General features: G+C 40.9%; 1 protein-coding gene across 16 annotated transcripts in view; it reads right to left on the bottom strand.

Annotated features, from left to right (window-relative positions):
* The window catches only part of NEB (nebulin), a 321,375-nt gene that overhangs the window by 189,629 nt on the left and 116,816 nt on the right, over positions 1–14,930 (bottom strand). For all 16 annotated transcript variants that reach the window (XM_068245793.1, XM_068245797.1, XM_068245803.1 and 13 more), the window contains 6 exons: positions 10,482–10,793; positions 9,466–9,672; positions 8,170–8,274; positions 6,156–6,263; positions 4,186–4,497; positions 3,839–4,045 (listed from right to left, as the gene is read on the bottom strand). In XM_068245793.1, coding sequence (XP_068101894.1) covers positions 3,839–4,045; positions 4,186–4,497; positions 6,156–6,263; positions 8,170–8,274; positions 9,466–9,672; positions 10,482–10,793 — 1,251 coding nt within the window. The remainder of the gene's footprint in view (positions 1–3,838; positions 4,046–4,185; positions 4,498–6,155; positions 6,264–8,169; positions 8,275–9,465; positions 9,673–10,481; positions 10,794–14,930) is intronic.

The following is a 14,930-nucleotide window of genomic DNA, read 5'->3' as shown; positions in this document are numbered from 1 at the left end:
GGTCTTATCTAAAAAAAATGTACAGTATTGTCAAAGGAAGGGGCAGATTTTCTCTCCTGCTCCCTCCTGCTCTCCATCCACTCTCTGCCTCCTTCCAGCCCAGCCCTCCTCGAAGATAAGAGGGCTCGAACAAGGCAGGGAGTGGGTGAAGAGCAGAAGGAAGCATGGCAGAAGCTCAGCTCCTTTCACAGGCACTATGTTGACTGGGAGAGATAGGAAGATCAAGGCAACAGGTATGTGGGGCAAAAAGGTACATGCCTAACCTCTTGTAATAGTGCCCCCAAATTCTGCATCCCAGGACAGATGTGCCCCCCTCCCTTGACCAACCTCCCCGCATCCCGCTATGCCACTGGTAAAAATAACATGGAATTTATAGCTTCCCATCAACCATCTCTACTGACTAGTTTGGTTGTAAAACGGGTATTTGACAAGTCATCTTCATCCCCTCCCCTGAGTGAGCAGTGATAACCCATGATTGCACATGACTAGCAGTAGAGTCATTGCCCGGCATACAAAATGTACTCCATATAACAAGAATATATCTATAAAGGGCTCATCATTCCTGAATGAATGAATAAGACCATCAAAATACACATTAAAGTAAATGGGAACCGCTGATTAAAAAAAAAAAGGCAGATACCTACCTAAGGAGAGGAAAGGCTCTGGGTCCTAATGTGCCTTCCCTCTCCTCTCCTGGTGCCCGCGGTGCTGCGCTGCCCCCGGGAGCAGTATTTGACTAATTTGGTCAAATACTGCTCGCTCCGCTGGCGAAGGTGACTTTGGAAAGTCTTTGGGAGCTGAGTGCTCCTGAAGACAAGGCCGCTCCATACTGCACACGCAAGTGCCCTCGCGCATGTGCAGTATGAAGCCGTCTGAAGTCCCCCACGGCGGGGGATTTGAACGGGGGAGCCAGTGCTGCACCAAGGGCACTGGGAAAGGAGAGGGAAGGCTCAATAGGACCCAGAGCTTTCCCTCACCTTAGGTAACTATCATGTAAGTCCCATCAGCCTTAAAGGTAACTCGAGGTGAGAGGGATATGGAGGCTGATATTTCCTAAAGCGCATTGCCTGTCTGTCCTGCTGATCCCCTACCTCTAATACTTTCAGATACGCCATAGACCCTGAACAAGCATGCATTTTGTCTATGACAAATCTGACAAGATTAGCTGCATGCTTGTTTCAGGTGAGTAATTTTAGACACTACTGACCAGAAAGATCAGCAGGACATCCAGGCAACTTGTATTGTTTAAAAGGCAATAAATATGGCAGCTTCCATAGGTCTTGGGTGCCCATATGCCAGATACCAGTATACTATAAGAAGGATTGCAGGATGACCTAAGGGTCTAGCTAGCAGAAAGCTTCTCCTCAAATTGTGCTTGGAATCCCCCTTGCCCTAGTCTTTTTTTTTCATTAAATACAAATACCCTCACCTCCCTTCCAAAACAAGTCCAGCTTTTAGATAGCTGCTAATGTTTCACAAGTCACATACAGTCCTGCTCTGCTCTCTGTTGGCTGCATGAAATGATTTACACAGCCATTACAAGCATGCATACATGGTATGCATGTTCTATTATGAACTATCCAGCTACTCTTTGATAGTGTTGATGGTTACATTAACCACTAAACCACTGAGGGGTTTTACCCCCTGAGCACCAGAGCAATTTTCACCTTTCAGCGCTCCTTCCATTCATTCGTCTATAACTTTATCATTACTTATCACAATGAAATGAACTATATCTTGTTTTTTCCGCCACCAATTAGGCTTTCTTTAGGTGGGACATTATGCCAAAAATTATTTTATTCTAAATGTGTTTTAATGGGAAAATAGGAAAAATATGGGAAAAAATTAATTATTTTTCAGTTTTCGGCCATTATAGTTTTTAAATAATGCATGCTACTGTAATTAAAACCCATGAAATTTATTTGCCCTTTTGTCCCGGTTATAAAACCATTTAAATTATGTCCCTATCACAATGTTTGGCGCCAATATTTTATTTGGAAATAAAGGTGCATTTTTTTCAGTTTTGCGTCCATCCCTAATTACAAGCCCATAGTTTATAAAGTAACAGTGTTGTACCCTCCTGACATAAATATTTAAAAAGTTCAGTCCCTAAGGTAACTATTTATGTATTTTTTTAATTGTAAATTTTTTAATTTTTTTTTCATTAAAAAAAAAAAAATGTGGAGTGTGGGAGGTAATGAGTTAATTTTTTGTGTATAACTAATTCATTTGTGTTTGAAAAATGTTTAGGGTGTAGTTTTACTATTTGGCCACAAGATGGCAACAGTAACTTTTTGTCTAATGCGACCTCCAAGCGTCCTTCCGGACGCTCGGAGGAAGTATAAGGAGGCTGGACACGTGAGTTTTTTTTCACAATGATCGCGCTGCCCATCGGAGAGCAGCGGATCATTGCGGGGCTTAGATCAACGAACGGGAATGGATTTTCCCGTTTATTGATCTCCGGGCGAGCGGGCGGCAGTGTGTTTACTAGCGGCGGGCGGCGTGTTTCCGAGCGGGAGCGCGGGCAGCGGTGGGAGCACGGAAAGTACGGATTTCTCCGTCCCTGGGGGTTAAAGGATGGAAAAAGGGACGGAGAAATTCGTACGGGCGGGGGTAGAGTGGTTAATTATTACTTTAACTGTATGGGACATACAACAATCCATACCCCCACGGTGGAGGGAGGGGGACGCAAATAACAGCACCTCTTGTTGTAGTCCCATCATCTCCTATGTACTCTATAATTAGGGGAACTTCCTATACTGTTCAAACCAATTCTCATCCCATAGTCTCTCCCTCTGAACAGTATACATTTAAAAGCAATATTGGTGCAAATTTTCCATTTGTCTGTTTCCTGACTCATTCAAAAAGATGAGTCAGTAAGTTGGCTGATGGCTACCTGGCTGCCAGGACGTAGATTTCAATACATAGACGCCGTGCATTCTCGCCGCTTTCATCTCTCCCGACAATCTCACCGATGTCTCCCCACCGCAGCTCACTCACTGTGCCGTCTCTATAACGGCAGAGCCTGTGAGCGGGTCAGGAGCAGATTTCATTGACTCCTGACCCTGTCTATCAACTTAAGCAGCTCCCAATGGCTTACATTGATAGGCAGTTTTAGGAGCCAATGAAAGCGGCTCCTGACCGGCTCACATGAGCTCTGCCGTTATAGAGATGGGGTGGCTGATGTTCCTGGAGTGCGGCATGGACGGCGATTGCGGCTGGTATGTGCAGTGATTCATTGGTATTCGTTGTTATTCCGCCGTTTCTTGCACCAGCAGTCTCTGGTCCTTAAAGTGAACCTCCGGACTAAAAATCTACTCAGCAGAACTGAAAAGGCTTGGTGTTTCTTTAACAGTTTCACAGCAGAACTTTGTTTTTCTTACCAAAGCATCATTTTTAGCTGCATTTTTTAGCTAAGCTCCAACCATCAAAAAAAAAAAGCATGGGCTTTTTTCCCTGATGCTGTGCAGAGCATGATGGGATTTCCTATGTTGTTGTTCACGTTGCCTAGCAACTGGGAGCGGTGCTCAGGACACAGGACAGTTGGAACTGTGTCTCATGCTCCCTGTCACCTCCTTTCAACCAAAAAGATGGCTGCCATCATGAAATCAAACATTTGCCTGTTCTTTTAAAACAGTGTGGGTAAGAGATTATATTACCTATCTAATTTAATTAACATAACTAATGTAACTTAATGACAGTATGTTTGTTCAGGCTGGAGTTCCTCTTTAGGGGGGCAGAGACTGCTGGTACTTAAGTTGTTAACATTTAGCAACTTACAACTTCTGTAGCACTAAATAATATATCTTATTCCTTATACGTTTTAGAGCAAACTTACCTTATTCATTATCTGAGCATTACTCTTCGCCAAAACCAACTCCATAGAGTCGGGCAAGCTTGTGAATTTCAAGGTGTCAGGGTGTTGGCGGTATTTCTTCTCACTGACAATAGCCATAGCCTTCTTATTCTGCTCGGCTTCCTGGGATCCTAAAGGAACCCATCCCACGCCTTTCATGTATTCATTATAATCTGCTTTGTAGACATTCTGAAATAGAAAGTTAAATCAATGTTTTACAATAGTATTCCTGGTTTCTGTCAACCCCCTCCCCCCCCCCAAAAAAAAAATAAACCCCCACAAAAACAGAGAATCCATATTGTAGATGGTCTTTAATCCTTAACACTTACATCGCTTGTAATTTCATTCACCCTTCTTGCTTGGACAAAAGCTGTCTGGTCAGGTAGACAAGTCCAATTGTGCAGTAGGCGCTTGTAGTTAATGTCACTGACCAAGGTCTGGCATTTCTTGGCCAGCAAAATTCCCAGCATATCCACTGGGGTATTGAACTTGGTCCTCCATTTCTCATAGTCTTTCTTGTACTCTCTGTCGCTCTGGATCTTGGCCACATGCATGGACCATACCAATTTAGGATCATCCTGAATACTGCGGCATCCAACATGGTGACCTTGTTGCTTGCGATAGGCTGTTTTGTATTTGTACTAAGATGAGAAAACCAAGAATTCATAAAAGACATTAGCATCATACCATTCCATCAAACATTTATGGCATTTTTTATAAAAGTTTTTCTACAGAATTTCATTTAGGTTCTGTAGGCTTCAAGAAAGTGGTTGGGTAGTCATATCGTGTGACCATGATTAATTTTTAAAGGATCGGTCAACGAAATGTAAAATTTGTACTTCCTGGTTCAAAAATGGGAAAGTATTGGTTTCTGTATCATCAGGCTACAAGCGCATAGCCTATACATAATAGTAATTAGATCCCGTAATTGTTGTCTCAAAAGTCCTGCTTGCGTAACTCCCAAGAAAACAGGTCAGAAAAAACTCCCTGTAGTCCCTCCTCTATATTTACATGGATAACATGCTTTCATTTCCATACTCTCCTTCAGCAAAGCAACTGATCTACACCCACGTTCTAACTCCCAAATAGAGGAAATACAAATAAGAGAACAGCCCACAAGGCAGCTGATAGAGGTAGTTAAAGCACCAATGCAATATGCAATTCTCTTTTTCTCCTGAGTTTTCTCCTAGGTGATATTGTCATAAAATGCATTTTAAGCAACCAGCAAGCAAGAAAATAATCAAAATAAATTTGTTAGAACATTTTCACCAACTTGTGAGTACTTTTTAAATTGTAAAATGCTGAAAGGCTAGTTTAAAGAGAAAAGGAAAGTTATCACCTAGGAGATAACTCAGGGGAAAAAGTGAATTGCATATGGGCCCAAGGACTTTACAGAAGCTCTTCAGAAGGAGTTAAAGAAATAGGTTCATGACCAACATCTTAAGGATTTCATTTAGGTATACTTGGGTATAGCTTTATTTGTTTCTGTAAATGTGGGCTATTTAACCTGTGCAGGTAACGGGGACTGAATGTTTATTAAACCCTATAAACTGTCCATAGACTTAAGGTTTTTATAGCATCTATGAATGGTGGTATTAAAATCCATGCACAGGAGGTTCACCAGTGTGCCATGGCCATTACAGGGGCATTCTGGTCAAGTGGTTGGACTCTCCTTTTATTTAAAACTGAGATTCTCTATTTCGACTTTGTTCAAACTGTGGAAAGCTAATCAAATTCAAGGAAACAAGGAGAAGAAACCTGAGGCTCTAAACTTTCTGTAATATATATGAAAGCAGCCAGCAGGCAATTCCACTTACATTAATTACTACAACTGATGGTTGTTGGAGTGGCCCTTTACCTTTCTTGTTACCTTAAAGAGTACCGGAAGTGATATGTCACATGATGAGATAGACATGCACACAAGTGACAGTGACCATCATTGATAAGGTATTACAGCCATAAAACTCTTTCCTGGAAGAGAACAGCTTCAGGGTGCATGGGATGGATTAAAAAAGATCAATAGTTCATATATCTTAGCTCTGGGACACATGAAAGACTGTGCCATTGAGCAGACACAAGAAAACATGCAATCTAATTTTAAGTTTTTATACATAATATAAACTGGGATATTGAGGGAAAAAAAGGGTTGTTGTTAGGAGTAGGAGGATAGATACAATTGTTTATATCATCAGTTTTCTCCACTCAGGTTCACTTTAATTATAAATGGAGCTATGCAGCTTATTTTGAGGGGTAGCTTCTAAAACAGGACAGAAGCAGTTCACTTTGCTCTCATACTTACATCACTGGCAATGTCTCTTGAAGCTCTTGCTGCTTTAATTGAAATAGCGTCTGGTCTCAGATCATAGCCCTTCTTAATAACCTCCTGCCATCCAGATTTATAGAGTTTCTAAAAGAAAAGAGAAACAAGACACATTTGTTAAAATTTTGCTCAATGGCATAGGGGATTTTACCCAAGGGTGTGATATGTTAGCAAAAGTTCAAGGTTCATTGTGAACATTTAGAAAACAGATTATGCTTCAGATTTCCACCAATCAAAATTCAGCATATGTGTTGATTCGGCACTGGTAGACTTAGAAACAAAGTTATGCTATGTTGTTTAATTGTTTGTTTTGCCATTTAACCGCCATATTTCACCTAACCATAACCCATCCAACTACCTAATGTCTAATCTCAACCTCTGCTTCATAAGGGAAACCCCCTTCCATGACACCACACCTTACCTTAACTTCCTCTTCCTACTAAAAACTCCTTTCCAGATGCCTAAGTCTAATAGTAAAATGCAAAGCGTTTCGCGGGAGTGACTCTCTTCCTCAGGCAATAAGATGGAGCATATACAAAAACAGGTCTGGTACTATTCCATGTGCCTAGTACCAGACCAGAGGCGCATGGCATAGTACCAGCCCTGTTTTTGTATATGCTCCATCTTATTGCCTGAGGAAGCGGGTCACTCCCGTGAAACGCGTTGTATTCTACTGCAGTATGTAAATAAATTGTTTTGCTGAAAATTGATTGGCATTTTCTTGTGTCTGCCAAGAGGAGGTAAGTCCACCACTACCTCCTTACTTTTAAACATTTTAGACCTTGTATATACGATATATACAAGTTGATATGTACTACATTATACATATCCCCCTTGGTGGAGGGGTGTTACCCCTTTTTTTCCTTGATGTACAGAGAGCAACTTCTTAATCCTGAGTGGGGTCAGGTCTAATCTCCCCACCTGCTATTACAGTGGTTGCCTATGCGGTTACCCTGACTTGTGAGTATATTGCACATACTCTTTCCACACACCTTCATTTACCAGTGCATACTACACTATATTGGGATCTCGGTGTCCTTCTTTTTGTTTCTAATAGTACTTTGGAGGTTTGAGCACTAGCGTTTTGGAGAAATTTGGCAGAGAGCATTACCAGAGGACAGTTGTTGGATTGTGTGTCTGGTGCTGAAGGTAAAATGAAGACAAGGAAAGGTTAGAGGGATAAAGATTCGTGGATAAGGTGGAGTAGCGGAAGTTAGTGTTATTGGTTAGGGGTAAGTAGCTTAGTGAGGGCAATATTCCCAAGCATCAGCACCCAATCCTATGCAACCAAATCCACCTTCTCTTTTTGTCTATTGGTATAAGGATGCAATCAGGTGGCTTCGCAGGTAAATTCTGAAAACATTTTTTCCGCTCTTTCTGAGCAGTTTCATAAAATCGTTGCATTGGCGGAGATCTCTTCAGCATTCATTGCATGGTGGGATTGGATTATGAACGTTCTTGGCACTGCACTGAAATGGAGAAGTTATTTCTTTGACTGGTGAAATGTGTTTGCTTGATGCAGTAGGCCAGGCTGATTAGATTTACTTTTGCCTGATATGAATATGTAATGTTCGAACACCTTGTGTGCAAACTTAGATAAGTCCACTCTCAAGCTGTACATACAATTAGTTATGTGTCCAGTCATAGATGCAATGATGCAATCAATGTATGTGTAGTATGCGATTGCATTCACTGCTAGCATAGGACACCTCTGAAGGAGATTGGCTTTGTAATGTCTCTGGGGCACATCTACATACTGTATGGGTGGATATGTAGAAACAACAAGCTATGTTTTTGATGTTGTTAGATGTACTGTATCTGTTCATAAGAGTTTGAGTCTATATTCCATTACATTTTTCTTGATATAAAACCCACTTCAAGGCGAACGGCCAGCAGCACGCGTCTTGGAAGGGTTCAAACACTGGTGGTCAGACTCATGGCCATGGCAAATGCAGGCAGAATTAGCTGAAGTAATAACATCATCGTGACTTACCTCACTGAAATTCAGCTTGTTCTGTTTGGCTTGCAAGATGTCTGGCGTGTCGGGCATCACGTGAATCTTTGTCTTATCCTTCTCCCAGGCTTCAATGTATCGGTGCTAGCAAGAGACAAAAACCTTAATTAACTCATGTATCATACATATGGATAATACTTATAACAAGATGTCACTCTGGCCCAAACCTCCTTGTGTTTTGAATAGCATGCGGAAGGCATAGAACCTCAAAGTAAATCTTTTAGGATTCCCTGCGCCTTACAGGGTATAGTTCTATCCATTTGCCCATTAACAGAGAAGCTCTACTCAATGCGGGGGACATGAGGTGAAGCAGGTGGGTTCAGCGTACGACTCTCAATGCCGAGTGCCAAAACTAGGCGCTCCAAAGCAGTAATGCGAATCACACCTCCCTCCGAGTTGTGATGATTCGTAGGGGGACAACTCCAGGGATTTGAGCGGCAGCAGGGTGGGCCAAATGGATGAGCCGTCATTTGGCTCATCCTGCCTCGAGCTCACCGGTGGTGTACTAATACGTACGCAGATGAAGGCCAACAGACATAATATGAGTACGATTAATTAACAGAATTTTTACATAGGGCACTATGTTAACATGAGTGGCCATGCCCATTTTTTGTAGCGTTCAACTCCTCTCTATGTGTAAGTGGCGTAACTATAAGGGAGCAACCTGCCAACTGCAGTGGGGCCAAGAGCAGTGAGGGGCCCCCAACTACTAATTTTCCTTCCCTCTGATACAGACAACTATACTCCAGATATAGTGTTTTTGTGGCTACACTTGTTATGGATGTGAAGTTCTTTATGGCCACACTTTCTAACATTTGTTAGATGGGCCCCCAGACTGTGTGGGTCACCGAGGGGAGGCAAGGGAAGGGGAGTGAACATTAGCGGTCCTCATCAACGTTTCACAGGGCGGTCCCATGATTTGTCGTTACACCTGAAGACATCCATGGCTATAATTACTAGGTAATGCCCAGTGCTGTTGATCCAGGGATTTTATCTGATTGCCATCTGGAATTTTTTCCCTTTTGGGGCTGATTGGACCATGCTTTGTAAGTGTTTTTCGCCTTACCATGGATCAAAGGGGATATGTGAGGGAGCAGGCTGGTGTTGTACTTTGTTTTCTCTGGTTGAACTCGATGGACGTATGTCTTTTTTCAACCCAAATAACTATGTAACTATGTGTTCCTCTTTCCTAGTTTCCTGGAATGAAGTCTAAGAGTCAATTTAAAATGGTGATTCATAAGCAGATGCTGTGCCAAGTTTTATTTGATCACTTACTTTGTCCATGGTGATGGCGTTCTGTTTAGCTAAGTCAAGATCCATGGAATCCATTAGTTTGGTGAAGGAGAACTTGCTGGGGTGTTCGCGGTATTTGGCATCGCTCGCTATTTCGGTAGCCTTCTTGCACTTCTCAACATCGAGCGAGCCAAGCGGAGTCCAGCCCATTCCCTTGTACCACTGCTTGTAGTCCGTCCTGTATTCATTCTACAGACACAAAATGGCAACAGTAATGCACTCCTCACTAAATGCAGAAATGTCATATGATCTTTTCTGTGCAACAGTTTAAAATCGTGTTTTATTGCTCAGATGAACATGAAATTGCACCAATAAAATGAATGAATCTTATGTAAAAAGGATTTCTAGGATTCAAAAGCAGACCCTACTATATTCTTAGTTCCTAAGGCTTCCTAGCTATTAACAACATCCTGCTTCCCACCATGGCACTGTAGCTGCCAGTGATGAGCAAAAATGACGATATTCTATTTGCATTAATTTTTACGAAAATATTAATAGTAAAATTTGACTTTTGAGCAAAAATGCCATTGAAAATCATTTTGTAATAAATTAGTGGTTTTTCCCATTTTCATGACTTATTGTGCTAAAATAAACGTTTTAGCGCTTTTCAAATAATTTTAGCAGTAAAAATAACGATTTTTGCAACTTTTCACATCGTAAAGAAAAATCCGCTTTCTTTGACTGTACTGTGAAAAGCAATGGTATTTTCGCAGGTTTTTTTTTTTTTTTCCAAAATCGAAAATAGCATTTTCAATGCGAAAATGACTGTCAAAAATTCACAAACAACACTGGTAGCTGCAGACAGGGCTGTTTCTGGGCATTCTGGGGGTACATTTTTTCATAGCCACCTGTTAAATTGTGCGTGAGATATTACAGAAAAACTCTTTTTATTATTTTCTTTCAGGGTTAAACGCACATGTGAACCAACAAGGGGGCTTCTACAGTGTGAAACCTGTTGGAATAGATAGTAAAATTGCTGAATGAACTCAAAAACTTACATCACTCTGGATTTGGTTCATGTTCCTGGCCAACTGGATGTGCATGGCGTCAGGCAGCAGGATGTACTTGTGGATCAGATTCCTATAATGTGACATGGAGGCAACTTCCTGGGCCTGCTTGGCGGCCATGACGCTAAACATGGTGACCGGGGTGTGGTACTTGGTCTTGGTCTTCTCATACTCTTTCTTGTACTCGCGGTCACTCTGCATCTTGGCCACATTCATGTAGTGCACCAGTTTGGGGTCGTCTTGCAGGTTACGGAATCCAACCATCTTTCCCTTCGCCGTTTCATAGGCTTTCTTGTACTTATACTAAAAAAAAAGTATAAAAATATATTGAAATGCTATAGACAGGTATCGAGGTCAAGACAGGCCAGGTCAGCCACTAGGAGCAGAGCAATCAACTATAGAAGCACACTCACTCACAGTTACTAGTAAACTACCAGTGAGTGAACCCCAAGGTCCATTTAGCAGGGTTTAAGCAGGCCACCGCATGCAAATAAATTATGGTTGTGGAGGAAGCAGAAGGACATCCAGTGTCCACAATGTGTACAGAGGAAGACAGATCTTCAAATGACGGCACAACTGGCATGAATGTTCTGCACCAGGTACGTGTAACAATAGTGAAACTGGGAAATTGGGCCACCTGGTCTGCATGATTGTTCTCGCAAAAGTAAAACTATGGGATGGACATGGCAATTATGGATCTTTCCTTCCTTTGGGGGGGGGGTGCAATGTAAACAATCCCCGCTGGGTAATGGTCAAACCTTGGGGTGGACTTGTCTGCTGTTCTCTGCCCCTCCTGCCTATGGTGCGGTCGTTGCGCTCCTAAGTGATGGATGTGCTTGGGGTGCTGTCAGGGATGCCCCCCATTTCTTAGTGGCATGGGTGGCCTACATGCGACGCCTCTGTTGAGATGCAAAATAAGCTCCTGGTGCCCAAGAACCACTAGTATGCATTGCAGTCTATTTCAGTGAGTACGGTAGCAAACAAGCATTGCATTGTGTCAGGTTTTTCAATTATCAGGAATTAATAGAGATTTAGTAATTGTATAAAAACATAATTAATGTCCTTTAAAAATATAACCTTATAGGATTGAATGGTCTATTATAGATATTAGCAGGTGTATCCTGATTTATTTTATATATGCATGCATGTTTGATTTATTATATGGATTGCAACAAATGGATCTTTTATAATATTTTTATATAAGATTTAAACCTGTGTAGTCAATTTAAGCTGAGTAGTGAAATTCAGAGGACATGGTTTAGTGACAGACTTTTTTCCTCTGTCTGAAGAATGTTTACTGGAGTAATAATTCTTAATCTTTAGGCAAATCTTAAAAGTTTACTCTGCCTTGGAGAATATTGAAGCCAAGTGTCCTTGTTTACAGTCCAAAGGGCAGCAGGCTGTATATTGGCAGCTTGAAATAAGAAGGTGAGCAGATAGAATTTCTTATAATCTTATTATTAGAGATTCTATATATATATATGTATGTCATTATATATATATAACATGATATATATAGTAAGAAGAAACATTATGTTTGTATTTTGTATTGTTAAGTGGATAGTATACGGGAATATATACTTAAATATCATATATCAGCTTATGCTCAATTCCAACTGTTTTCTCCAGAGACGGTCAGAGTTACAATGTGTTTTAGTTTTAATGTTTAACTCAGTGACCAGACACTTAAGAACCATATTTACCAGAATAACATTTTTGGATCATAAATGGTTGTTCTCAAACAGAGCCATCACTTATTGTTGACCAGTTGTATGTGTTAAGATATTAAGGGATTATAAGGGATTAATGATCATTCTTCCAATCTAATGACTTGTCAACATAGTGTTGAACATGGTATTAACAGGTCAAGAGGTTATTCTTTTTATTTTTGAATAATATTATGTAAAACGAGATTGCCCCCTGCTGGTGAAAAACCACACATCCAGAAATGAAAAAAAATTGATATCAAGATTATTTTGATTAATTGATATTCAAATGAACTAGTTTTCACCTTTGGTCACACCTTTCAGTTCTTGATTGGGTTTTAGTTAACCTGGGGGCTATGTTATAAGTTAGTTAGAGGGCTATAAATAATGAATGCATTGGACACTCGACACACACTCTCCTCTAGACAGACTCTCTAAGGAACAGAGACACTCTCCTCTGAAGACACACACACTCAACCTCTGAAAGAAGGTACATACTTTCAGACAGACAGACGGAAAAGACTATCACGCCCTACTAGCCATGAGGCCACTCCCAGATCGGGTTAGCAGTGCAGGCCTGGCAAGATTCCTTACTCCATTTTATTGGTAACTATACATTTTTAATGATATCAAAGCCAACTAAGTTTGGGGCTTGGATTTTCAATGATTCTATACCTAGTATAGAATACCCTGAACATGTGACCTTCCTGGAATTGCAACTAGGAATATCCGTGTTTGATTTGGGTTCATTTTTCTCTACATTTTTTATTAGTGTATGTTTTTTTTCCCTCTAAGCTTATAACTTGATAAGGGAATAAAGATTGGTTGACATAAAAAAGGTTTTATTTACAGATCAGGTCATAATTGCATAATTTCATATATTTTTCCTTTGTTTTAAAATCAGATTCTTTTTATAAAATAAGTGTTTATAGATCAGTAAACTTTAAACTTATTTTATATGTTGAGGTTTTTAGACCAGCTAGATCTGCTTCCATATTTTTCCCTTGTTCGATTGTGCATTACAATCAAGCCTTGCAAATAAGATAAAATGTCTGACATCTCGTGGTTGCACATCCTATTGTGATTGTTTGATTTTATTGGTTAATAACTTGGGTAAACTTCACTCTGAAGTGTATAGTCAGCTTGTACCGAGAAGTACCTTGTGGTTATTAATATTTGGTAGTTATGGTTTGATTCATATTATTTGATTTGTAATCATTTTGCCAACTTTTATATATTTAATAAATTAATTATTTTAAAAGGAAAGAGTTGTCCTGACTTTTCACTCTTTGTACCAGCAGCTTTAGAAACTCGCTATAAGAACTTAAGGTTGGGTGTTTAATATATAATAAGACTCCTCCCATTATTTTTGTTGGAGGCCTTAGTTTTTGATTTTATACATACGGTTATAGTTTATATAAACGTATTGTATGAACGCCTGACAATCATAAACCCTTCACTTTCGCCTTTTTATCTTTAGAATCCTAGCACTACTTTGTCTTACTACACATTTAGCTTATTCTCAATTGCTGGAAGGTGATCACTTTCAAAGCATTATACCTTATGTATGCCAACATATTGTTGCAAGTAATTAGCATTGTGTGGGTGGTCTACGTTGAAGCCATATGCCCGAAATGGGCATGGAAATGTAAAGCCTGATATCAACCTTTCAGACAGAACAAGAGTATGTAAGACTTAAAGTAGATTTCCACTCAATCCTTCATTGAGCCACTTGGTGGCAGTAAAAACCAGAGCGAGAAACGTTATATACTTTTTTCTTAGGGAAAAATAATAAATGAACTTCTAAGTAACCAAATGTTTTCTAAGGGCATACACATGCATAGCTTTCTATAATAAATAGGCTGTATCGATTAACATCCAGTATGTGAGAGAACAGTACTACCACTAAATGCACTTGGCAGGTTAGCTTAAAGGACAACCAAGGTGACATGTGACACGATGAGACAGACATGTGTATGTATAATGCAGTGCACATAAATAACTAGGCTGTGCTCCTTTTTTTTCCTTTCTTTGCCTGAAAGAGTTAAACAACAGGTATGAAAGTGACAGTTTCTGTCTGGGTTGGGACAGGGTTGGACTTGGTCAGACTATAGCAGAACCCTCACTGATCAGAAATTACAGCCATAAAACACTTTTCTGTCAGTAAATGGCTTCTGAGAGCAGGAAATATATAAAAAGAGTCAATAATTCATGGATTTGAGCTCTAGCTTACTTCAATGAAGCAGGGCTGGATTTAGGCCAAGGCCACCTAGGCTATGACCTATGGCACCACAGGAGCAGGGGCACCAAAGCAGCAGGCAGGCTAAACTGGTGCAGCATTTGCAAGCTTGCAATGCAGGGAGATTAGGCGAGATCCAAGCCTGAGATCAAGAGATTCAAGCCTGATCTACCTGCTGCCAGCCACCTGTGCAGCAGTCACCTTGCTCTCAGTGCACGTTGGCGTTGTTGCGGGTAGCTACGGACTTGGGCAGCATTGGAGATGGAGGGGAAAAGGAAGCTTCTGCACTAGAGATGAGCAGAGAAGTGAGTGACACTGATGGCTGCTGCGGTGTGGAGGCAAGCTGTACTGAAAGGGGGGAAGTGGGAAAGGGAGGGCTTAAGGGAGTCATCAGGCTACCTATACTGGAGGGGAAGGGGTCATCAGGCTACCTATACTAGAGGGAAGGAGGGGAGGGGTCATCTGGCTACCTATGCTGGAGGGGGGTCATCAGGC

Source organism: Hyperolius riggenbachi, chromosome 7, assembly GCF_040937935.1.
Source record: "Hyperolius riggenbachi isolate aHypRig1 chromosome 7, aHypRig1.pri, whole genome shotgun sequence".
Taxonomy (NCBI): domain Eukaryota; kingdom Metazoa; phylum Chordata; class Amphibia; order Anura; family Hyperoliidae; genus Hyperolius; species Hyperolius riggenbachi.
The sequence above is the reverse complement of the archived record's forward strand: the minus strand, read 5'-3'. Positions and strand labels throughout refer to the sequence as shown.